The sequence below is a fragment of the Lycorma delicatula genome, chromosome 12 (assembly GCF_047948215.1).
Source record: "Lycorma delicatula isolate Av1 chromosome 12, ASM4794821v1, whole genome shotgun sequence".
Taxonomy (NCBI): domain Eukaryota; kingdom Metazoa; phylum Arthropoda; class Insecta; order Hemiptera; family Fulgoridae; genus Lycorma; species Lycorma delicatula.
Window position 1 is genome coordinate 30,584,580 of NC_134466.1, and position 27,322 is coordinate 30,611,901.

At 30.7% G+C, this 27,322-nt stretch overlaps 1 protein-coding gene across 1 annotated transcript in view; it reads left to right on the plus strand.

The window, feature by feature from the left end:
- The window catches only part of LOC142333383 (uncharacterized), a 58,626-nt gene extending 53,841 nt beyond the window's left edge, over positions 1 to 4,785 (plus strand). Inside the window, exon 8 of the mRNA XM_075380405.1 lies at positions 4,460 to 4,785. Within this exon, the coding sequence (XP_075236520.1) occupies positions 4,460 to 4,605 (146 nt within the window). The 3' untranslated portion in view covers positions 4,606 to 4,785. The remainder of the gene's footprint in view (positions 1 to 4,459) is intronic.
- The last annotated feature ends 22,537 nt before the right edge of the window (positions 4,786 to 27,322 follow it).

Below are 27,322 nucleotides of genomic sequence, written 5' to 3' on the forward strand. Positions count from 1 at the left end.
TACGGCTAATCGTTTTTAAGTTACGAAAGATACGTACTAGTCAAAATGAATTCAGGGATGTTCAGAATGGATATTTCCGTTGAAATCAGAAAACCGAAATTTTTCGCAATTACAATACTTCCTTTTCTTTACTTCGTACAAGGAAATAATAAAAACATAGTGCAATTAAAAACAGAAATTATAAACATTAAACAATTATTAATTCAATCTTACCTAAAATATTAGGATAGAGTAAAAGTCCCTTTATTGCTCTTTAAATAAATGCAAGTCTTACATCTATCTAATACTATGGTTTTTAGATTATTATGATGTAACCATCAACAAAATTAAAATAAAAACGAATAATCAGATGTTTCACCAAATCTGATGTGGACACCACATAACTTACTTGTACGCCTATTAAATTACATTTACAGATTTTTTTAAATGAAAAGTACAAAAAATTTTATTTCATTAAACACTTGTAATATTTTTTTTTTTTTTGTTATTGAATTATTATTCATCGTAAAATATTTTTTTTACTATGAGGTTAATTGTCACGTAGACAATCGATTATTAATAAATCAATATATTTAAATTTAAAAAAAAAATGTTAAAAAAAAAGAGATGAAGTCTGATTCGAACCGACGTACCTTCCCCTTAGATCTAAATATTTCATTAATTAAAATTTCATTTGGATATAACTCTGGAACCATTGGAAATAAGACCACGTATGATATATATATAGTTGAAAATCTCTCAATGAGAGCTTATTACTGTAATTAATAAAAAGTCCAAAATCCATTTTTTGGGGATTTTGGGCTTTTTTGGACAATTTTGGTTCAAAATTGTCAATTTTTGTCAATTGCAATCAAAATGGGAGGTGCACATCTAAATGTTACAACAGTCTTAAATCCAAAATTCCAACATTCTACGCCTAGTTTTTTAGTTATGCGATATCATACGCACATACGTACGTACAGACGTCTCGCCGAAACTAGTCAAAATGGATTCAGGGGTAGTCTAGATGAATATTTCCGTTAATATCTGAAAACCGAAATTTTTCGCGATCATAATACTTCCTTTACTTCGTACAAGGAAGTAAATATGAAATGCAAAATACTTAGAATTCTAACAAATTTTTCAAATTCCTGAAATAAAAAATATTTTCTAAATAACATGATTAAATGTGGTAACACTAAAAGTGTTACCACATTTAATTACTTTTAATTTTAACGTCAATTTGATTTTTCACATCTTCTAATTGAAATTTCCAAATTATTTAATTATTTATTCCAAATTGTAAGAAATGCAGTTTCCGTCTTTCCTAGAATCCAGCTTCAATGCTGTTTTTGTTTCCTTTTAAGCAGTTTTACAAAGAAAAAAAATTAAATCTTAGCTTTTCAAGATTAAACAACAAGACCTTTAAAACCAGTAATTGTCATTGTCATGTATATCCATTTGATAATGCTAAACAGTCCAGTTAGCAGATGGAATAAAATTTTACTACATTTCTAAAGTATGTACATAATCCAAGGTTTTTAAATAAATAAATACAATCCTTAATCAACAAAGAGTACTGTAAAAAAATTTTGAATTTGGTCTGTAATTACATAATTACAACTTTAATTGTAATAGTTACTATTTTATGCTAGAAAGTCAAGGTTAAATATATATGGTAGATTTATCTTAATAATGTATACCTTCTGAAATGACATAACAAAAAAATGAAATGATTATCAGATATTTAGATATATTATAATAGACTGAACTTGTATCAAATTTTTTTTTAAGAAAACTAAACAGAGAAACAATGAAGTTATGCTTCGCAGAGTACATCTAATATGTAATTCGAGAGCATAAACAATAAACATATATATGAGGATAATGTACTCTAACGGATGGACTTAACACGGTTCTTGACTTTAAACAGTATTTCAAGGTTAAAATACAGACATCTTGCTCTCTTTCTTTTTGATATAGCAAACATTTTTCAATTTCATTTAATATTTATAACATATAAAATTTTAGTTTGCATTTTAATTACGTTAATGTAATCAAGAATAAATTGCAATTTTTCTTCAAGCTTAGCTTAAATCATAATCAGAAACAACATTACTTTTCACTTTTGTCTTATTGTGCTATTTGAAATATAAATTGAACTAAAAAAATATTCTCTCTCTCTCTCTCTCTCTCTCTCTCTCTGCGCGCGCGCGAGTGTGTGTGTGTATCATGCATACATGTTCTAAATTGATAAATATTTTAAATAAAATTATTTTTTTTAATTTTATAAAGTTTTCTCTCAATGTTTATTTATATAGCAGTGCTTTACATAAAATTTTAGATCAATAAATTATTTTGAAGCCGAAGCCCTTGGTCTTTGATAACATCAAATGATGGGGCATCTTGTCAAAAGCTTTGGTAAAATCAAAATATATCACATTTACTTGATCCCTATGCTCAATTTCATTAACTGAATCCTGCAAAAAGGCGGCCAAATTATAAGCTGGTGAGCGACCTTTAATAAATCCATGCTGAAATGACAACATCGGGAGAACATGGTCATAAATATGTCCAAATAGAATCCTCTCGAAGACTTTGGAAAAGGTACCGAGGATAGAAATAGGCCTGAAATTATCCAGAGAAGAGACACCAGGCTTAGGTATAGGAGTAATAACTGCATGTTTCCATAGGGAAGGAAAAGAAGAAGACGACAAGCTTCACAGGGAAGCCAGGATAGGAGAAACAATCTCATTTAATCCTTTGATAACAAACGCAGGAATCCGATCCAAGCCGATCGCCGATCTAGCGTTAAGAATGTTTATAGCACGTCAGAAGATGAAACCATCGGAATTTGAAGAATCTGATGGTTGTTGATACAGGCGCTACCAGATGTAGTCTGTGTAGGAAATTCCTGGTATACTGATTGAAAATACTCACCAAAATGCTGACAACTCAACCGAGGATCAGAAATAGTCCGTCCATCGACAATAGGGGCTGGAGTCCTCACAGAGTTAGACTTCTGTCGAGAAATATATTTCCAAAAATTTCTCGGATTAGAACAAAGGACAGATTCACACTTCCGAGTCCAAACCACTCTGGCATCCGCTATCGCGTACTTAACATCTCTACGCAGCCAAGAAAATAAGAAATAATCATCTGACAGACCAGAAGATTTAAACCTGCGATGAGCAGCCTTCTTCCTCTTGAGAAAATTAACAATGTTCCTATTGAACCAAGGTGGAAATTTGGTTGACTTAAGACGAAAGGCAGGAACATGTTTATCAATCGCTGCAGTAATTATTTTCTGTAAACCCAGAACCGATTCTTCCAAATCGACGGTTAAGAGAATATTACACCAATCAGCAAATCTCACATCGTCATACAACGCACTATAGTCACCACCATCATAGCGAAAAACCAGGTCCGTTTCCGCCACATCAACGGTTGCGACTGCAAGGAACCCAATTTCAAATCGAGGATGGAACTTATCAGAGCAAACAAGAGCCTCAGCATCTCTAGTGAAAATCCTGCAGTTAGTCAAAATTAAATCCAAACCATTATTGCAGAAGGAAGGATCCGTTGTTTCGTGTGTAAAAACGTCCAAGTTCATCATGTCAACAAAATCAAAAACCAATCGTGCCTTACATTTAGCATAAACCCAATATTTACAGGAAGACTTCTAGTAGACCAGCACAATTTCATTTCTTTAAATGAAAGAAATACAAAACAATATTAACAATTAAACAAAAATAATAATAATTATTATTATTATTATTTTTTTATTTTATTATTAAAATATTATTTTATTATTATTATTATTATTTATTATTACCACCACATATATGTGCTGTTGGTCAATGGTGGAAAATCAGCCGACACAAATATGTGCCAACTGGCTGTTTTGGAGAAAAATATTTTGTGGTGTGGGATCGAATGTATTAAGTGATGAAAAAAAAAATTTTTTTTAATTTAATAATAATAAAATTAAAAGCTTTTCCATTTGATTATAAACAAAGATTCTATGTTCTCTTATAAAATGTTCCTTGGACTTCGAAATTCCTTATTTTTAGAAAAAGGTTGTTTTATGAAATTGCAGAATAGGTGTGACTTAATGAACCTAAAAAATAAGCATTTTTATATCTTCTTTTCTCTTTGTTTGTTAGGTACTTAAGGTTAATATGTTAAAATAAAACTGCTAAGAGCCATAACATTTATTTTTCATACTAATTAGTAATTAAACTGAGAATAATGAAAGATTAACTATGTATTTTACTCTGAAACAATGTAGACTCATTGGTGTTTACAAGTCTACGTAAACATCTATCTAGACATTTTCATTTATGCCATTTTATCATATGATTTTTACTGAAAAAAAATAACTGTTAACACAAACTATCATTTTTAGTAGATTAAAATCAAACAAAATTAGATTATAAAACTAGTATAAATTAATTATTTATTATTATGTTTTTTACAGGGTATGATGCAACAGAATCACAAATTCAACAACAGTTTGTAGCAACACGTCCTTTTGTATTTTTTGTAATAGATTCAGAAACTAAAGTATCACTTGTAGCAGGTACAATGGTTGACCCATCACTGTCATCCAATACAGGAAAATAACAAATAAATCACACATGAAAGTATTTTAATTGTACTGTCAACTCTTGATTAATCAATGGTTCATTAATAAATAATAAATGATTTTAAAAGAAAAAAGTTGTTTTAGCTGTTTGTATTCACATAACAAATGTTCAGAAAGCAGAACGCAATTATTATATTGCTATATTACTATATTTTATCGTAAATAGTAAAACGTCCCACATAAAAAAATACTCTTATGTGTTGTTTGGATAAAATATGAGTTAATATTTGTTTAAATATAATATTTTTTTAGAAATAAACCTTGTGCTAAAATTATTATTTGATATTAAAGAACTAAGTACTGAATATTTTTATTTCAAAAGGTACATTTAATATGTTGTAAAAGCAAATTGTATTAATTAAATTAACTATTTAATTATGCAACTATTAAATTTATTATTTTTATTATCTAAAACTGAAACATGTTCATTTAGAGCTGAACATATGTTTTAAAACATTTTTTGTTTTAATGATACTTAACCAGAGATGGATAAAGATGGAATCCAAGATGCACCCTCTCTTCAACAATAACAAAATAAATAACAGCATTAATTTTCAGTAACTTAAGATTTTTTTGAGTAAAACTACATTTCATGAATTTACATTAATTAATGTGTCATGTTTACAAGTTTAGTTACTTTTATGATAATGGAATTTATTGTAAGATGCATAGTTTATCTGTAGGACCTACAGTGTTTGATTTTTATGCTGAAATTTTTAATTCTAATGAATGTATACAATTATGTACTTTAAAAATAGATTGTATTAGTTATTAATTTTTTTGGTTTTTTTAGAGTATTTTCATAAGGAAGATGGACCTAGGAAAGGGAGTCTGGCTCTTTTATTTTTATTTTACTTTTCTTTTTTTTTGAAGTGCCATCAACTGCTGCAATTATTACTCACCATTAAATGCCAACAGCATATAGTGATACTGAACCCTATGTTAACTAAGATGATCTACTACTGGAACTGATTTATAAAGTATGGTTTAATTTTATCCTTACCTCATAGTTTTCAAATTCCAGTTTCCTACTGTTCCAACTATTGCATTCTAGAGAAATTTTACAAAAAATAAAATGTCTCAGGAAGTAGTAAAGCTTTTGTTAATACCATTTGTGTAATTTAGCCAATTCATCTTAGTTTTAGATATTAAAAACTCATCTATTACACCTGTCAGTTTATTTTTAAATAAGAATAAACAAATGTAACTCTCTGTCATTGGCAAGAACTAGATTTTCTAATTAAATAAGCTTGTAGCTCAATCTAATCAAAAGTTTTTCATGATATTTTTCTTTCATATTGCAAAACAAAACATTTTTTACTTAAGATTAAGTAACTTCTAAATTATTATTGATTGATACCTCCATTATTGTTTTATTATTTATATTACTTTTCATTATATTTTTTTATCTGTTTTACTTTTATTACAGTATAACCCTCTTCAGGGCTAGATGTTATCCAGATAGCTTGTAAATGTCAATCCAGATCATGATAGAAATTATAATGTTTTTAACATAAAATTTTAACTAAAAAAAAAAAAAAATACCTATTTATACACCAGGCACAATGTAATAAAAACTGCATTTAAAGTTATCAATCTGGTGTATAAGTAGAACTGAAGATTTTCTTACAGTTTTCATTAAACCTAATTTTCCCTCTTTTTGTTAAATGGTACATACTATAACTATTATGATCATTTGCATCTCAGTAGGTAAAAAAATAATCTTAAACAAAAATCTGGAATTAGTAAGTATAACTTGTGAATTTGTTATTAGAACAAAGACTAGTCAAATTGTACCAACCTTATGTTTATGATCTTTATTTATACTCCAAATTTAATTATTAACTGGGTGTAATTTTACTTTTCCCAAAATCTTACTTGTCTTATTTTCAGATTTCTTAACAATCACAGTCTCACACATTCAATTCTTAAATGACAATTATGAAATTCATTATGTAAAATGCACTATTTCTTTATCACAAATTCAAAATGTTTTCATAATGAATTAAATTTCCTTTATTTTTATCCAGTTTTGAAAATATGTTTGAAAAGCTTCCATCTATACAAATTTATTGTACTGTAACAACTAGAACAATATTTTTTATGTATAAGATACTGAACTTTGCATACCAAAAGTGTATTACTTTTGAATACATGCTGATTTTGAAAAAAACAAATATTTTACCTAATGCTCTTAACTGAAATCAAATTTTATGACTGAAATAATGTGATCATTATTTACCCATTCATTTTTTTATACTTAACCAAATTATTTACTCTGTGGTTGAACTTCATTTTATAATTTTATAATGGTAATTTTGTAAAGCATTAATTGTTTTTTTTTTTCACTTAACATATTTTAAACAAGTGTCTTAAATATTTTTCATACCATTTGAGGCAGTTGTGTAACAAAATTTACATTTACAAACCAGTTAATGTAAATATATAAATTAATCCTTTTACTTCATTAAATTTCTGTCATTATGGCAACAAAAATGGTATGAAATAAAATGACTAATTATTTTTTCTTTAATGAATATCTATAAGATATTTAATATTCTCATAAACATGAGGATAATAAACAAATCGAGGATCGAGAGAGCAGAACCCCTGGCTAGATAGTCAGATAAGTGAAGTGAGCCCTAACTGGCTAGTAAAATCATAAAATCTAGTTGCTATAGATGAATAAAATCTAGTCAGAGAAAAAGTCAAAATAATAATTATTTAAGTAATTTTTATTTTCAATTAAACCAAAGAACAATGATACATATAGAGCAATAAATATTACATAACTATTCAAAGTAAATAATTATTAACATATAAATTTATTTGATGGAAAACTAGACCTTCATGTGATAATTAGCATTGGAAATTACTATCTTAACTCTATAATTTATGACAAACTGTTACTTATTAAAAATTAAAAAAAGAAAGATTTTACCTTATCATCTTAAATCAATTTGTTTCAATTGTCTCACCATTTATTTTAATTAAACAAAACTGTTTGTTTCTTCTAGTAAGACTTCAACAATGAATGACTCCAATCATATGACTCCAACCTACCTCTTCTTTTACCTACTCTGAAATAGGTTTTACAATACTCAAAATTTTACATACTCCAAAATTTAGTAACAATTTACACCAGAGAATAGAAAGAGAATTTTTCTTGCATCAAAATGTTTTTCTAAATTTTAAATATATTATTATTTATTTATATGAACATACTTGATTATTATAGTTTATTTTTGTAAGATGTTTGTTGATATATTAGTTTCCAGAAGTATCCATAATTGTTGAGAGTATTCTCATTTGTTAGAAAATTTGTTTTTATCAGTAGTTTTTTATCATATTTTGCATCATTTCATCTAATACTATGTTTAATTAAGAGTTAACAGTCTATATTTTATGGTGCTAAAAACATATAAATACAAATACATTAGGTATTTATTGTAATCACTGTATAAACTTAACAATAGATATTATACATATATAAATGTATGTAAATGTAAATAAGTAACATTAAATAGTAAATTAACAATTATCAATAAACAACTTTATAAAACCAAATGACTAATTTATTAAAAAATAAAAACTTTTAACTTTATCTTCTATTGCTGTAAAATTATTTTATCTTAATTTGTTTAACTTAATTCCTTCTTTAAATGTAGTATTATCACAAGTAAATTATGCCAGAAAAGTTTTGCCTTGATATTGAAATATGTAAAAAAAAGAAGCCTATTCTTGATGTTTCAAACATTTTGCAAAACACTTATTTATATTAACAATTTGTTTTCAGCTGTCTTAAATAGTTCATGTAGTGTCACTAAGACTAGTGATCACATAAAGTTATTAATCATTACCTTGTATACATATTACAATGAGAGGCTTTTATAATTTTTATAAAAGCCTCTCATTAATTACAGTTTTGTAAGGAATAGTAACTTAATATTACTTTCATAATCTAAAATAATCTTTTTGAAATTACCTCGTCGAAGGCGAAGTGGTACCAACAATGATAACATGATTGGTATAGTCACAGATTTCATCTAATGGATAAATAAATACAAATGATCGTATACTTTGAGGTTATTATTAGGCTCTGCCAAATTAATTTAATTTTATTAAAGCAATCCTAAACATTTTAATCTCGTAGCGCCAGAGAAATGGGGCTGGATAATATCTACAAATATTTTGAAGGTCAAATTTTGCTGTAGTACGTAAATATTTGCGTGAAGTTTTCAGCTATAAATTCATTAAATAGAGTAGTTATTCAATAATAAGACACAAATAGCTGTGGAGGCAAAATAATTGCTAAGAAGGTTTTGATACTTTCAGAACAGTAATTTGGTAACCCTGTAATGACTTGATTAGCTTGTTTGAGTAAAATTGTTATTTTTTAACCTCAAAACTACATTTTGCAATGGTAAGTGCTCTTGAAGTTTGCAAATTAGTTGGACTATGCAGTGCTCAATCTTTTGCTTTCCAAAAGTGAAAACCGAATAAAGTTGTATGAACTACAGAAATCTTTACCAGTGGTTAGAAAAATTTAAAGGCAGTTCAACTTTAGTGACTGATGAACACTATTCTGAGTATCCAATTGAAGATTCAATTCCAGTGCCTGAAACTTGCATAGACTCTCTCATCCAAGAAGACAGATGGATTACAGTTGAGATTATAGGTGAAAAGTTATAAGTACAGCTCATAACATTATCACTAACAGCTCAACACTGTAAAATAAAAGCAAGATGGATTCCAAGAAAATTAAGAGATTACCATAAGGCTACAACATTTACAGTAGCGTGCAAATTAATCCAAACACTGAGAATTTTTTTGTTTATTTCTATGCTATAGATATGCTGCTTGATCACACTCATTCTTTAAATTGTTCATGTAATGTAAAATTATTATTCTTTGGATATTTAACAATTTTCATGTATTTCTCTGATTCTTCTCCTGCCTATTAAGGTGACTGCCGATGACTTATTAGGTGCTAATGTCAGTCCTCTACCTTCAAGACACCTTTGTATACTATACTATCGACCGCAGCCGCTGCACAATCCTCTGCTTCTTGTTCCATTTTGCCAGTGACCAGGAGAGCCAGGTTGTTGGCATAAGCTATCAGTTTGGCATCCCCTTCAAACTCCAGTCTCATTACTCCATTTAAGGCCAAGTTCCACAGGAGTGGCCCAAGGACTGACCCCTGTGGAACCCCTTATATTTCCCTCAAATAGATTTGTCCTCATTTCTCTCCATTATTATTGATTCTTCCTTTATTATATCACCCGACATAATCTCTGGGGTCTGTGCAGCCGTAGAACCCTGCTGATGTTCTATGTTTCTAAATTGGGAGATAACACCCTCAGCCGATCCTGCATTGGTCACCTGTTGTACATATATTGACAGATCAGTTGACCACCTCTTTGTTGCGAACCAAATGCCTGCAGCCCACTAAGAACTGATTTAAGTTGTCTCTCGTGTATATTAATAAAGCCGCTTAAACCAGTACCATGAATCTGTACAAGTATGTGTAGCGCAAGGCCCAGCCAATTTGTCAACTCATTTAGGTTACCAGGTGGAGCGTCTTCCTCTTCCGTTGACCACTGTTTGACCCTCTTCCTTCCTTTTTCTTTTGTGTCTAATTTAGCAACTTAGTCCCGGCCAAAGTTGCAGTGGATGGTTCATCTTCCTTCATTACGTTTTTCTCTCCTCGTTGCCAAAGCTACGTTTAAAAATGTTTAACTGCCACCAATGTGTACTACGCTTGATTAAGCGTATTTTGATACCCCACTTGATAGGATTCGGTGTTCAAAAAGAAGAGGGCGACGAAGGGGTTGGGAGAGGTAAAATGTATAAAGTAAAAAAACGGATAAAAAAATTTTTTACCAAAAAATATTTTGGGGGGTCCAAAAATTTATTTCCCCAAAAAAGGGGTCAAAATATTTTGGAGGAGGGGATTCAGAGGGCGGAGGGACCTGGTTTGGATAGAACCGAGGGGATTTGGGACTAGGATGGACAGGGAAGGAGATATAGGACAAAAGGTGTTTCCCCTTATAATACAGTCTAACCACTTAGAATATTTTAATAACCAGTAAACCCGGTGAAAATTTTTCAAGACCTTGTTTACAGCACTGTCTTTTTGTTCTGACTTGCAGAGCAAGAAATCGATCAATTATAGACCTTATTACTATAGGCAATAAGGTTGAACTCACAAAATCGTAATAAAAAAGTAATCCGTCGTCCAAAATCTCGAAAATCACAAAACACATCCACGAAAAATTAAACTACAAGATTACACTTCATTCACATTCTTACATATCATCCTCATTCATTCTCTGAAGAACTACCATTGCTAAGGTAGTTATACCGTAATGTAGTTATAGAATATACCGTAAGGTAGTTATAGAAGCTAAACCGAAAAAGAGAGCATATGTCATTTTAGTAGGAAATTTTACTAATAGAGTAACAAACAAACTGTTGGCACAACTGACATAATTTTGGTGGTGTTTGTAGTTAATTATTAACCTAAAAATACAAACAAATTGGCATTTTGTTGTCGTTTTATCACTGGTTTTCCTCTTGTATTACGACTTTTATTATAACAGCATTTTAAGTTTGAGCATCATATTTTGCCGTTGTTGTTAGTTACGGTTGTACTACAATTCAAATATTATTATCAAAGCAATTTTTTTTAATTTAATCTGGGTTGTTATTCCACTAAGAGATAATACAAAAACATATTTCTTGAATAAGGTGTTGCAGTCAAAATTCTTCTATGTCGAGATGGTGGGGGTTTTTCGATATTTTAAATTTTATTTTTTTACGAGGAATATCTCTAAAGTAAAGACCTCTGGGAAATTTCTCTCCTTAAGGTTGGCGAACCTTTGACGTTCATGGCCATGCTATTAATGTACGCACTGCATTGTTGTCTGTAAGTTGTCGCGTTGTAGTATCTGTAAGTGTTAGTTATTACGTTAAAAAATGAATAGGAAAAAAGTTGCCGCCGACTGTGAAATACGTGGAATCATACTTTTTTTAAACTATTAAAACGTTAAGCCGGCTGAAATTTATAGGCAGTCGGTTGCTGTGTACAATGGTAATGTAATGAATGAAAGAACGTCCGAAAACGGTGCGAAAAGTTTAGAAATAATAGAATTAATGTGCATGATAAAGAACGTTCGGGGAGGCCCTCGATAATCACCGAGGACTTGTTGAAACGCGTCGATGATGAAATCAGAAAATATCGTCGCTTAACGATTTCCGACCTGGCCCTTCTTTTTCCAGATGTTTCAATAGCTGTTATCGGTCACATTGTTCATGACCATTTAGGCTTCAGAAAGGTTTGTGCAAATTGGGTGCCGCACTGTTTAACGGAACGTCACAAAAAAATCCGAATGGGATCTGCTTTGGAATTTTTGATGCGCTACACAGAAAAAAGTGATGAGTTCCTTAATTCGATCGTTACCGGCGATGAAACATGGATTTCGTATTACACGCTAGAGAAAAACGGCTGTCAAGTGAATGTCATCATTCTCAATCACCAACCAGACCGACAAAGCTCAAGCCGCAGCCATTTGGACGCAAACTGATGGCCACAGTATTTTGGGATCGGTTTGAATGCTGATTGATTTCATACCACGTGAAACGACTATAAATTTAGAAGTCTATTTCGAAACTCAACGTAAGTTACGGCGCGCCATTCAAAATCGATGACGTGGGCGGCTGACCAACGGCGTTGCCCTGCTGCATGATAATGAACGTCCACATGTTGCGGGTCCGACACGTGATTTACTGAGAACATTTGGGTGGGAAATTTACGATCACCCACTGTATAGTCCGGACTTAGCTCCTGCTAATTATCATTTGTTTGGGAAATTGAAAGAATTTTTCAGTGGTAAGAAATTTGTTAGTGAAGATGAATTTAAAAATGCTGTTAATCAGTGGCTAAATGGACTGGCAGTAGAAGAAGAATACGACGAGAGTATATTGAAGCTCGTGTATCGCTACGATAAATGTCTTATTTCATGTGGCGATTATATAGAGAAGTAATATTAGGTATATAGTTTAAGAGAAATAAAAAATACTTATAAAGTTTTCAGAATAAATTTCTTAAATAAATAAATTTTAGAGATAACCTGAAATAATTGATAATTTCAGTTGTGCTTACTGATCTAGTCCAAAGTTTTCAGTATTTCGATAGATACACAGTAAAAAGAGTACGTAGATAGGAATTCAGAATCGATGGCCAATCCCGTTGCCGGATCTTGGTCAATGAAAGCTTGAGAATTTCCTTTTCCCTCGGTGGGTGTCCACCCAAATTATTTTTTACAGTTTAAATATTAATTATTTTTATTTTACTTAATTAGTTTAATTTTCAAAGGTTGATAGCACTGTCCAGGACTCAATCCCAGTTTTGACATTTTTTTAATGTAATTTTTTCCCATTCACAATTTTCATAATTAAATTTAAGTTTTATTTTTCATCAATCAAACGTTTATATACTGTAAGGTAGACTTCATAAGGAAACTATCTATTATAACGGGTACCATGATTCGACTAACGGAAAATTTCGACATATCTTCCCGTTTCACATCCTCGAGGCCTAAAAACCGCCGTCAGTTATACATTTATATATATTTCACTTTCTTACGGATACGATAACTGCCGTAATTTTTCGCCAGTCACTTTCAAATTGATACATAAAATATAACGACCCAAAATCTCAGTCGAGTTCGTTAATGGACAAAATCGAACCACGGGGTGGCTTTTCGAAAAAACAAAATTTCGCTATAATTTTCTTATTAAGTAAGATATCGAATTCGTTTGAAGTTCCTACTATTTTTTGGATAAGGGTCTAAAACTTATTTAAGCATAGTTTTTTGATACCACCAATTATTGACCCGGGGGTGAAAGAAATGGAGTTCGAAGACAAAAAAAATCATTCCTACCGTAATAGGCACGGTATCGAATCGGTTTAAAGTGATCGTTAGTTCTCTAAACATTACGTAAAACGTTTTGATATGACCAACCCTTACGATAAGGATGACCATAATGGTGCTGGAATGGTTGCATGTTTAGCTTGTCGTATGCTAAACATGCAACCATTGTCGTATTGAGTAAATTTGAAGTTTTTCTTACCTTAAGGTGGAAATCTTTTTTATTCCCATTAATCTTTAACCATTATAAAGAACTATGATCTGTGTTTAAACAATCTATAATCGAGTTCATCTAAGTCGATGTTATAGATAAATGAAAGTTTATTTAAATCGTTATTACATGTACTCAATTAGGAACCGAGTATCTTTAATCGATTGCTCGATCGATTAAAGATCGAGCAATAACATTTATTGTTTAATCTGGGCTATCGTAGTAAAGAGCATTTGTATGTGAGTCTGCGTGTGTCCCGCTTATCTTACCGGAAAATACCGATCACCAGCGGAAAATCCCGAATCGTTAGTACATGTCTCGTAGTGATCAGGTGTATACTTGTTATATTATTATACATTGATATATCGCATATATATAGAAGTTTTGGAAATATTTGGTACTTTGTTACCAGATATGAATTTTCGGAAGAAAATCGCAAATATCTCGAAAACGGTCGGTCCTAGCGCTCTGAAAAATTTTCTCGACATCCCTGGACGACAATACCATCCATTCTCAGTGGTTCCCGTCAGATGATAATATTTTTAAGCGCCCCCGGGCCGCCGTTCGGAAATTGGGGAGAGGTGCGATGGGTGCCACCGTAATATCTCGACAACCGCTCGTCCGATTTTTATGATTCAAACGGCGTAAGTATCAGCAGATTGAACGCTAACTGTTTAACTCATCGGGTACACTCTTGATCAACCGAATTTTGGTTATCCGGAAATTAATTCGTTTAGCCCTATGTTTTGATTGCACTCACCCACCGTAAAACATACCGATCCGATCTTTCGCTAAATACGCTCAAACCTGTGCGCTAGCGAAGCTGTAAAGTATAAACTTATAAAGACTAAGAAGTAGAAAATAAAAAATATTTTAAAATACCACTCCTAAATTAAACGCACTAAAATGTAAAAAATAATTTTAGGACGGTATCTCAGAATGGATTTGACAACCTTTAATGGTGATATATAAGATTGTGTGAAAGTCACACCTTCAGATTCAAAATTTGATGTTTTTGACAATTTTTTCTTATGCGTGATGAATGGCCTAAAGAGTGGGGTTCAAACACGCATAAGAAAAAATTGACAACAAAATTAAATCTAATCTTGTTGTCAAATCTATTCTGAGATACCGTCCTAAAATTATTTTTTATATTTAAGTGCGTTTAATTTGAGTGGTGGTTTTAAATATTTTTTTACAATTTTTTTTATTTATTTATGTGATTGTTTTTGTTCATAAAGTAATAACCCAAAACGTAGGCACCGGGAATGTACTGATCACTACCGGAAAATCGCGATTCGTTAGTATCAATTTCTAGAGTTAAATTTCTTATTTAACTTTCATTATATCAATATTCATCATTCAAAAAAAATATATTTACACAAGAGGTAATCAATTTTTGACACCTAATAATCCAATTCCGAGACCCCACCCGCCAGGGTAACCCGTTTGGAGGGCGTTCCATAGGCACGACTCTGCAGCTAGTATATTCGCTAAACTGGGGCGACGGAAGCAAAGAAAAATTATAATCATCGAGTCCTTCTTTAAAAAAAAATATATTATAGTTTGAAAAAAAGCGTGTGCGCGCGCACGCACACATCTGTGGATCAATATTACGGTTCTTGTACAAGATTGAAAGAGCATTTGAAATGCAGTTATAAGTGTTATAAGTGTTATAAGTGATATTTAAGTATGGAAACAGATTTATGCTGCATACCTGAAAGGTCTTTGGAGGGAGAAAGAAATGGGGTTCACCACAGTTAAAAAAAATCTGCATTATGGTGGGTTTTTATTTTTTTCCCGCCATAATGAAAAAAAAATTAATTTTTTTTAATTTCGAAGGTGGACGTCTTTACGTCCACCTTCGTGCGTTAACAGACCAACGCCGTTGGTCTGTTAACGCCTGAGTTATAAGCTATCAAATTTGGAACGATGGAAAAATCGTGTTAACAATAAAATGCGCTGCATGATCAATTTTATTGCATTTTCCATTCATAACGCAGAAAATATCAATGCTATATAATATTGGTAATAATAAACAATAAGTGATTATTAACAACAAATTGTATCAAGTGATATTTTCTAAATAAAAATTAACTTCCATTGTTAATATCAGTTGATATTTGTTACTTATCGTAAATGAAATAAATCAGCTGGAAATAATTAAAAAACTGATGTGGATACCACATGACTTCCTTGTGCGCCTACTAAATTACATATACACATTTTTCGTTCATTATTTGTCCGTTTTCGCCGAGTTCCTTCTTGGTATCTGGTGTTTGATTTATTCGTGCATTTACTTCAGAGAGGGCGTTGTAAAGAGGTCGAGTTTTTGTTTTACAAGGCACGTGGTGAAGAAGTGGTAACGACGGCTGGTGTAATTACCCTTCAACGAGCGATGGTTCACCAAGGTAGGGCGGTGAGTTCTACCTAGGCTTGCCCTAGGACTATCTGGACTAATCGCCTTAGCAGAACTAAAGCGAATAGTCCTGCATACGCTCTTTTCAGAGCGGAAGCCGAAATCAGTGTTTTCGTAATTGCTTGCACTTGCGTAAACTACCCAGCAGTGTCTAAGAGGTGAGAATTGTGACATAAGGATAATCAGGCCTCTGGCTGCTCGTATCTCGCTGCGGACAGTTGTCACATGTGTGCCTTTCACGATAAAGTAGTAGTCAGAGAGTAAGTTTAGCTTACAAAATTTACTTAGGGAAGCATTGACGAAGAGGTCGGTTTGTAACAGCCAGAAGTCATGTTCATAAACAGGAAGGAAAGCTCCACAAAAACAACTAAGGAAATTAAAAAGGAATTTCTGGTTACCTTTTAGGGCAATTTGAAAATTAGGAACATAAAGTACAGTAGGAAAAGTCTGGTTGTCGTAGCGGATGACAAAAAGACAGAGTAATTTCAGAATCTGTCGTTAGTAAAACGCTGGACGACATCAGAAACGTAAAAGAAGGCCTCGAGTCATTGTCTATGATGAGGGATTGACCCACTTCCGAAAGCGAATCAGAGCAAAGAGAGAAGGGTATGTTTTTGTTAGAGGCTTATTAAATTTGTAAATCTCTTTCTTGATTTTTAAGTAAATCAAGAGGGCTTTGAGTAAATTGAATTGTAGGGCAAAATAGTCGTTGTTGCAGTCAACACTTGTTTTGTTGGCAGGATGATAATATTTTTGGCGATTGAAGATACAATCAAAAATGATTTGAGTGCATAGTCTAATTGAAGTTAGATATAGGGAGAATTTTTGTGTGAAACCTTCGGTGTTAGGGAAGACGCGGACCTAATATACCCCCTTTAATAAAAAATATTGTGTTTGGAAATTAATGTATGACCAAATTCAGTTTACATTTACCAAATTTCAAGGATAATTTATGGAATTTATATTTAAAAATTTTAACCGATATTAATTAACCTTCTTCTACCTTAGAGAATATAAAATTACAAAATTTTTATTCTTACTTTTCATAACTGAAAAAATATATACCGGTGCAAAAAGCAAAAGTTCTGTAAATATTATTCAAAAAAATTTCTGTTAATTTTCAACTAGATCGGCAATTCTGATGACGTAATTTGTTTTTAATAAATAATATTTTAATACAGGTTAAAGTAAAAAAATCATTTTGAAATTTGTTTCTTCTTTTTATTTCAAATTCAAATATATATTTTAAAGCTATTTTATATTGAAAATTATTAAGTTACGTCAGGAGAGATTCATTAGAAGGATTAAACAACTGTAATACCATTGACCAATCGGAAACACAGAAAAGTAATTAACTTGTTATTCAATTCTTGTAACAAAATGTTGTTTGTCTTTCTTTTAACGTCGGACGGAGCAGATAAGTCACGAGGTAGTCGCTCGGGTAAACAACTTGATATGATTGACCAATCAGAAACGCAGAAAGCAATGTAGTTATTTTGAATCGTGTAACGTCGTACGAAGTAAAAGACGTCTCTCAGTCTCGCTCGAACCGTTGTGTGTGTATATATCGTCTGTGTGGTAACTTGAACAATCTTCTAGAAAGGAAAACCACACAATTTAGGACATTATTTTAAAGTGAGGGACATTTATTTTATTGTATACAACATAGATTTTTTTTATTTTTATATATAAGTTTATTAAACATTTTTTTCTTAATTTATAATTTAATGGAAATTAAAATTTAACGTGGTTTTTAAAGCACGTTGCTGCAGTTTATATGATGACCTGAAATTTTGTTTTCTAATGATTTTTTTTAATTTTAAAATCTATTCTAGATAAATAATAATGTTCCATTTTACAAAATTTGTTTTATTCAAAAAAAGGGGTGATGTAAGCGTTTTTTGAAATGGTTACATCAATATGGCAAATTTTTTATAAAATTAATTACTAATGAATTTTATGTATGAGCTAAAATTAATTTTATTCCGGAAAAAAGTATAAAACATCTTAATATTTTCAATAATTTGATAGGAATTGCTTAATTTTTATATTACATTTAGGTACATTATTTGTGTAGTAAATGTAATTTATATGTATTGAATAGACATGTTTTATCTTGCGCTTTGCTACCTTTATCTACTGAAAATAAGTACAAATACCTTAGGTCAATGAATACCTAACAAGAACTATAAAATTTTATTGTTTGATGTATCAAACAATTTAATTATATTGCTGAAACAGGAAAAAAGTTTTTAGAAACTGTATTAAAGTTAAAGTTTGTATTTTGAATTAGGATAACTACTTGAAAGAGAAGAAACTGCTTATGTGCAGTTTTATACCATATTTAAAATACACTTATTCTTTTTCAGGTTTTTCAGATCATAATAACTGTGTTATCTCCCCACTAGAACAATCTGAATCTTCTATCATGCAAAATCATCGAAACAAATCTTATTGGAGATCCACACATTTTCACATCTATGTTGTTCAATTTCTTTTTTCTGTAATTCTGTAAAATATTCTAGAAATAAAAGCCAATTATCACTTCTACAAATAGTTTCCATTATTGAAGATATATTCTTCCTTCATTTTTCTCAAGAGTTCATAATAATAAGAAATTATCTTTTATTTTAATTAAAGGTAATTTTAAATTTATTTTTGTTTCCTATATTTCTAAATTTTTCCTGGACGTCAGTTGTAGTTAACTGCATTCATTTCTGGGTCTCTTGATTGTAACCTGATAAAGAAATCTTTTGTAAAGCTGTTTCATTGAGTAATTAACCAATACCGTTTCAGATTTTTTGCCAAAATTTATTTTAATTCCTTCAGTTCACTAATAAATACCAACAGAATACTCTAATCCAAATAAAACTTGTTTTAATCCATTTTCAATATTTTCATTTGATCTATTACCATGTTTAGTGAATTGCCAACACGCACACAAATTTCTGAATACTGTATGTAATTCAATCAAAAAAGTTTAATCGTATTCTTTAATTATTTTCAAGCAGGTGCAAACTTTTATATTTCTGCTTATACAGGTGACTAGGTAGAAAGAAAAAATAAGGGCATAATTTTTTTAATTACTCATTTTTCTTCTAAATGAATTTTTGTCTGCGCTTTAATATATTTTTTATGTAATTCTTAGCTCTCTTAGGTTAGGTACTTTGACGGTAAAGGTACTGATGTCCTATACCTCCCTTGAAACTACATTCATATCAAAAAGTTAGCCAATTATTTCAAATAATTTCTTCATTGAAATCATTTCCAATTTTTTACTCTGCTTTTTCTTTTCGGTTACAATTATTTTACTGAATTTATTTAATTATGTATAGCCTTAGTAAAACTTCATACAGGAAGAAAAATAATATTCCAGTTTATATCTGTGCCTTTAAGCAAGTAGTCAAATGACCATATACTGTAAAGGTTCCATTTATTTACATAACAACAAGTAGTACACTGTAATTTTGTTCTTTCTTTATGTGAATTCTCGGTTTTTTAATGTAATATAAATAATACAATTTTTCAAAAATATTAATAAGCATTATTTTCCTAACCTTTTAATTAAATATTGTAACTTTAACCTCTTTGGAGAGAGATAAATGTTTTCATTACGTATATTTCATATACAAATTATGTTTACATGGTTTTGTTGGCTCAAATACAGTAATTTTAATAATATACATAAAATAATTAGATAGCTTGTAATTGCATGTACTTGTTATGTAGCTAGTAATTGCATGTTCTTTTTATGTAGCTTAGAAATAACTGTTTTATCGTAAAAAATTGTTTTACTAAGATTGACTAACTTACTAACACTAATTATACTAATTTTAGTTTAGGTGGTTTTTGACTATTTTTGACACCATCAAACAGTATTTTACTTCTGCACGAGTCTTTTGATGAGTATACTTCTGATGGTCTTCTGCAGAGAACCATCAAGAAACTATTCCAGTGTATCAGTCAGGAATCATTTTAGTTCTATTTAAACGGCCCATCACCACTACCATTGATAACCTTTACAGGAATATTAAACTTAAAAATACACTACATTAAACCTTTTGTATGAGCAAACTATATACATAAACCCCCTGGTTTTAATCTTCTAGAGCATATGCCATATCTTGCCTGGTAGTTATCCACTGAAATTATTAGTTTATTTCTATAAATGTATATTTTTTATAAACCATTTTCCCAAACCATGAAAACTGAAATCAAGCCCCTTCTCTTTTCTTATACGAAATTAGAATTTCATCAATTAGTGATTTAATCAGTACCTGAAAACTGCTATTAATCATTCTGCACCTGCCGCTGTTCACATATAGAATTTCTTTGTACATATTACATATTGCTGATGAAAAAAGACCTCCTTATGGATTACTGAAAAATAAGATTTAAATTTTTTCTATAATCCTGCAGATAAAGGTAACTTCAATATTACATTTAGTATTTGCATTATTTAATACCTTATTTTCACTTGGATTGTCATCGAACACAACTTTATTCCATTTGTAATTCATTAGCAACTTTACTTTTTTCTTAATAATATAAATTATAGCCTTTTTTTTTTTAATTCCAACCGGGATTGGCCATATTATGCTGTGAAAATGCATTCTTAAGAGATTCTTAAAAGGGGTAATTAAGAGGTCTGGATAGTAATGCTACATCTGCACAAGTACAAAAGGGGAAAAAAGAAATATGGAAAAGAAAAGTAAATTCATTGATTCAAAACTCTCTGAGTAATTGATTTCTTTGAAAAATCTTCTATTTTTAATATTGAAAATAATAGAAAAATCCCTTAAGTTATATTTCTTCAAATTAATAATATTTTCCTGTTGAAATTATAAAACAAAAACCTTCTGAGTATTCATATATTTCCCTAGTTCAATCTTCTAATTCGGTTTCATTTTTAGAATACAGTTTAAAATTATGTAATTGCAAAAACACACATATTAGTGTGTTATACAGATACCAAATTTTCAGCTATGCTTTGGCAGAGGTCAGAGTGTATTATTTTAGATTCTTGCTTAGCAGGTAGCAAATCTGATATGCTCTGACACAGGTCAGGGTGTATTATTTTTGATTCTTGCTTCACACGAAGCAAATCTTATATCCTGTGACAGAGTTCAGTGTATATTATTTCATTTTTTTTGTTAACGGGTAGGAAATTCTATGTGCTCTTGCACAGTTCCGGGTGTATTATTCAGATCTTAGCTTATTAGGTACCTAATATGATACACAATTATTTTTAATTATAATTCTTGATTACATATTGACATTGTAAATATCTATGTTGTATGCAATGAATAGTTCTCGCGATAGCCGGGTACATAAATCATTCGTACCACGCCAACCGCGTCGTGCCCGTATTTCATCATCCCGATATCGTTCATCGGGTTTTGGTTGGGGGTTGCTGTGTATATTAATGTGTCTATATATTGGGGGGTGATATATAAATATGATAATGTTAGAAATATTTTATTCATAATATTTATAATTATTCTATGTTTATGTTTCTTTGTCTTTTCAGCTCATCACTTCGCTACCAGTGGCTGAAGTCCTCCTTATAAATCAATTTAAATTCATAAAAAATTAAATTTTATAATTTAAATTTAATCGCATAAAAATTCCTTTTTGTAGTTTAAATTTTTTTTTTAATTTTATTTAAAATATTAAATAGTGGGTTTTTAAAATTACCCTTTTTATAAATTATTTAAATTTTATTCCATTCATTGACAAAATTAATCATTTAAATAAGTTCTAGTAATTTAAAAAATAAGTAAAGATATAGAGGCAATTTCTTAATTAAATTCAGCTTTTAAATCTGGTTCATGTGGGATATAATATATATTTATTTTTATATGTATTTTTTTTTTATTTGATATTTATTATTTTACATAAGCTTTTTCTTAAATTTTTTTGGTAGGTGTTAATCAAATTGAAGGTTAGAGCATATTTATATCTAATTACAGTTTTAAAAATTTCATTTTTTTTTTTATTTGAAATATTTTTAATTTTGAATACCCCTTTGCTTTCCCCAATCTGCGTTCAGCCACCTGCTTCAAAGAAGATGCATACTTGCATGTTAGTTTAATTTTTTTCAAACCAGGGTCAGCTGATTTTAGAGGTGCCATAATAAATTATTTCATTTATTCTCTGATTTTTTTATTTAAAAAAATTAACTTACTTGCAAAATTTACCATTTTCTTGTGGTAAGTGGAATGATTATTTGAAAAAATCCATCTAGCATAACAGAAATCCAAATTTAATAATTTTTATATGTAATATATTTGCCTTGTATATTAAAAAGGCATGAACTGGCTCTGGTTTTTAGTGTGTAATTATTTTATCACTTATACATTTTGAAATTGTGGGGGGAATAAAGTGATTGGTGTAAATAAAGTGTGAAATTAAAGTGCGATCAAGATCAAAGTGTGAAATTAACATTATCTTCCTCACTACAGAAATATACAAATTATAAATAAAAATGAGACTTGAAATAATACAGATTACCAGGTTATATTCAACATCTCGTCAACTTTTCACTTCATCCTGCGTCCTATATCTTCAGAGTACCAGATCGATCAATTCTTTCAGCTGCTCGATGGATTTGATCCTTGGATTAGCGGTGGTGATGAATGTAAAGCTGTGTAGCTAAATGGTAAAATATTAAGGTACTACTAATTCTTTATTACATCATATATATTTCACGATAATGCTAGCATTTATTAAAAGACTCCATCCATTTATGTAATGTTTAGCTTCAGTTAGAGCGAACAAGTAATAGAGCTACTAACTCGGTGGCTTCAACCAGCCACTATCACTTACCTTGTATCAAAGGCCTGGATCAGGGCATTACCCACTCGGTCTAGTCTAGTGGTTAACTCATCATTGCAAGTCAAATGATTTCAAAGTCGAGAGTTCTAAGGTTCAAATCCTAGTAAAGATATTAAATGGATTTGAATACTAGATTGTGGATATCAGTGTTCTTTCATGGTAGGGTTTCAGTTAACCACACATTTTAGGAATGGTCGACCTGAGACTGAACAAGACTGCACTTCATTTATATTTTCAGACATATCATCCTCTGAAGTAACATCTTACGGTGGTTCCAGAGGCTAAACAGAAAAAAAGAGGGTCAGGGCAATGTTTTAGACCCCATTTTACATCATCGATAGGTAACTTTCTCTTTTGATACTGCAGTTACTTTTATTTCTAACTTTTTTAATAATTTTATGTACATCTGGCATTAAATGTCCAATACAGAAATTTGGTGTGGCAAATATAAATAAAATAAAGGAAACATCAGTATGATGAAGAGAAGAAACTTAGTAGCGTTACATATCAAGGTGCCAGTATCTGGTCAATGCTTAATTTGTCTCTGATATACATTTTATTTGAAATATACCACCAAAACACAGTAATTAGATAAAATAAACTTGCCATATTAATTTCCACTGACTGTTTTTCACAGTACCCTGCATCTTCAGTCTGTATTAAATTCTATCTTTATTGCATTAAAACATTATTTTTAATGAGTTCTCTTTTTTAATATAAATTATAATGTTATCTATTTTGAAATTTTAAATAATATTATAAACATAAATGTAGTTGTCAAAATATTTATAATGAAAAAAAATTACAAATCAATTAAAAAGAATAAGTTATAATTTATACAAACTGAAGGTGCAAGGTACTAACTGCACAAACCGGTTACTGGAAATAAATAAGGTAAGTATAACTAATCTAATTACTGTGTTTAGGTGGTTCATATTTCATATCATGTTAAATTTTATATATATATATATATATATATATATATATTCATAATGAATATATACAAATTTATAAATATATATATACAATTTTTTATGAATTTTGTTAGTTACTGCAGTGAAACTTTGTAAGCTTATTATGTACATTTCTTGGCTTATGATATTTCAAGAAGTCTGTTATTCATATTTTAAACCTTTCTAATAATATTTTGAGTATTTATCAATTAACAGTACATCACCTGATTTTTTTCATCATTGTTAATAAAATTGAAATGCAATATATAATTTAACTAAATTATTCGTTTTGTAGGCAACAATTATATGTTTATAATGTAAAGAATAGCCATGAAAAAGTGTCCTTGGTATCTATCTAGTCTGGTGGAGGGTATAGTTTTTATTATGTACCTACCTAGCTAGCAATTCTATTTCTGTAAAAAAATCTCTGTATAAACAGTTCTACCTCAGGCTAAATATTTAAGGAGTAAAAATGGACCACCTAATCATTGCTAATAAATATTTTTGTTACAAAAAGGTCAATGCTATCATAAATGAAATGAATTTAATAACTAAAACAAAACTAATTTCACAACCGCTAATTGAATGTTATTTTCTTTTGTTTCAGGTAACTCAACGGTTCATTTAATAATCGTAAGGGAGAGCTGCCATGTAAGTGGCCCTCCTTACATTTTGGTACTCCCTTTTACTATAGGGTAATTTTTTACTAAAGGTACTTTCTTTTGTTATTATTGTTTAATATTATAAATTTGCATGTTAGTAATTAAGTTGTGTAGTTTTTAAGTTGATAGTATAATGTTCAGATAAAATCGCGGTAGGTCCAAAATCCCAGTAGGATCCACTGATAGGAACTTTCCTGTAGGGATTTTTTTATGTGTACTTTTGTGTATGTTTCTGTTTCAGGTTTTATATTAGTTTTACATTAGAATTACTTAGACAAGTAGTGTAAATTAAGTTTTATGAAAATAGATGTAAAATTTTGTATATGCTGTGTATGTTTTTTCAGGTTCAACGTAGATATTATTTTATTATTACATAGTTAAGTCGCGTCCGCGGTCCCAACCCCCAAATAGGGTCCCAGTAGGTTTCCCCATTGATAGGATATGATTTTTCAATGTTTTTGTGTCGCATGGGAACCATGTTCATGCTTTGTAGGTAGGTCCAGTTCCTATGTCACAAAGGGGGAAGTTTTTTAGTCGGTGCGGGCCCGACACTACCGTCTGTTGCGGGCGCAGACGGTGGCTGGTAGAGCTTTTCCCTCCTACTACGCAAAACAAAAAAAAAAAAAAAAAAATTAACAGTCCATATTATGTACATTACTAATCTTTTTGCCAAGTGATTTTGAGTTGTAGGTGCTGTACTGGGAGTACTTTTAAATTCATGGAAGCTGTGATAAAAAATGGTTGCTGATTATTCAAATGTAACGTTGAAGTGGAAAATGATTATGGACGCTAAAGAAAATTTTAGTTAAAATGACTATAACCGTAGTTTCAAATCTGGATTGAATAAAAAGTGAGTATCGTAAATGACTAATAGAATTTTTAAAACGCAGCAGAACAAAAAATATGTATATCTAGAATCGTACATGGTGATTTTAACAAATTTTGGGTGCTGAATTAAAAATTTATTAAATTTTGTGTAATATATGCATTTTTAGATACACACAATTTATTTACCAATAAATGCATAATCAGTGTGATACCAGTATTTCAAAAAGTTATTATTACGTGTATGCATTTATAATTTGTTTATTCAAATACAGATAAATTGAAATGCATTATTACAGTTTTTAAAAGTTTAAATCACCAATTGAATTTTTTTTTAAATGTTGACAAATGTTTTCGCTTGTACGATGTTTGATCAATTTCTCTAAATAAAAACGCATCATTCCAGGATCCCATTTTCCTTGGCCTGATGCTCCACGATCAGGATATCCTGACGGAAACGCTCTCACTGCTCAATACTTAGAGAGCCCAAATTTGTGGCGTTGAACGGCTCGCAATGTAAATAACAAAATCATCAACAAATAGAGAACATGAGACAGGAGCCTGTACACAATTGGTTTTACTGTTTATGGCCACAGAAAATAAGGTGGCACTTAATACACTACCTTGAGGTACTCCATTCTCCAAGACGACACTATCTGAAAGTGAATCGTCTACACGAACACGAAACGTTCGATGATTTAAGAATCCCCGGATAAAAGTAAGCATATTGCCCTTGATTCCCTATTCCTTGAGGGTGTTAAGAATACCATGTCGCCAGGCCGTGTCGTACGCCTTTTTTAAATCGAAGAAGATAGCAACGAGATGCTGGCGGTTTAGGAAGGCGTTTTGTGTGGCTGTTTCCATTGACACTAAATGGTCAATGAAAGATAGTCCTTGTCGGAAACCACACTGTTCCGAAGACAGAAAGCCATGTTTCTCCAAGTACCATGTAAGCTTGCAGTTTACCATCCTCTCCATTATTTTACACATCACGCTTGTTAAAGAAATAGGGCGGTAGCTTGAGGGATCAGTTTTGTTTTTACCAGGCTTTAGTACTGTTATAATAAATGCTTCTGACCAGCCGGACGGAAAGACTTATTCGGAGAATAAACCATTGTAAATATTCAAAAGATGATGTAGTGCTGTAGGTGTGAAAACATACCAATGATTTGAGAAATCCACCACCAGGGTAGCAATCTACAAACCCCGTGTTTGTTTTATTATACTGATTAACAGACAAATCTTTATCTTAATAAAGAGATGGTATTAGAGCTGAGTCCATTCTTTAGGAGTAACAATAAAAATCTCCAACTTGAACAGACAACTACAGTCTTTGAATGGCCTTTAAGGTAAGGTTAGGCGTTTTCATTCAGAAGAATAATAGCCATTGCGAGCAGCCTGCACCGTTTGATTTGTTTAACCTCCTACAATTAATAATAAGATTCTGATATCGCTGCAATCCCATGTTCCATGAATTCTACTAGTAAATTCTTTTCTTCCCAAAATGTTGTGACAATCATTTTTCAGTTAAACAATACCAGTGCCATGCTTTGAATCAGCATGGCACGCTTCTGTCTGATTTTCTGGCATCATGACTATGTCCCTCATAATATTAGTATAAACATGAGAATATCATCTACAGAATTCAGATTCACTGTATGCTTGCTCACAAAAAATTAATTAGAAAACATATCTCACAGTTGGAAATAGAAATATCATCACGTCCTTTATCAACTGCTCTTTACCAGCACTAAACAGAATGAGTTAGTGGATGAATGTGAGATTAGATGGTAAATTCCTGATCTGTGACTTCTGTGCTACATATGTCATGCGACATATAAGTGATACCATATAA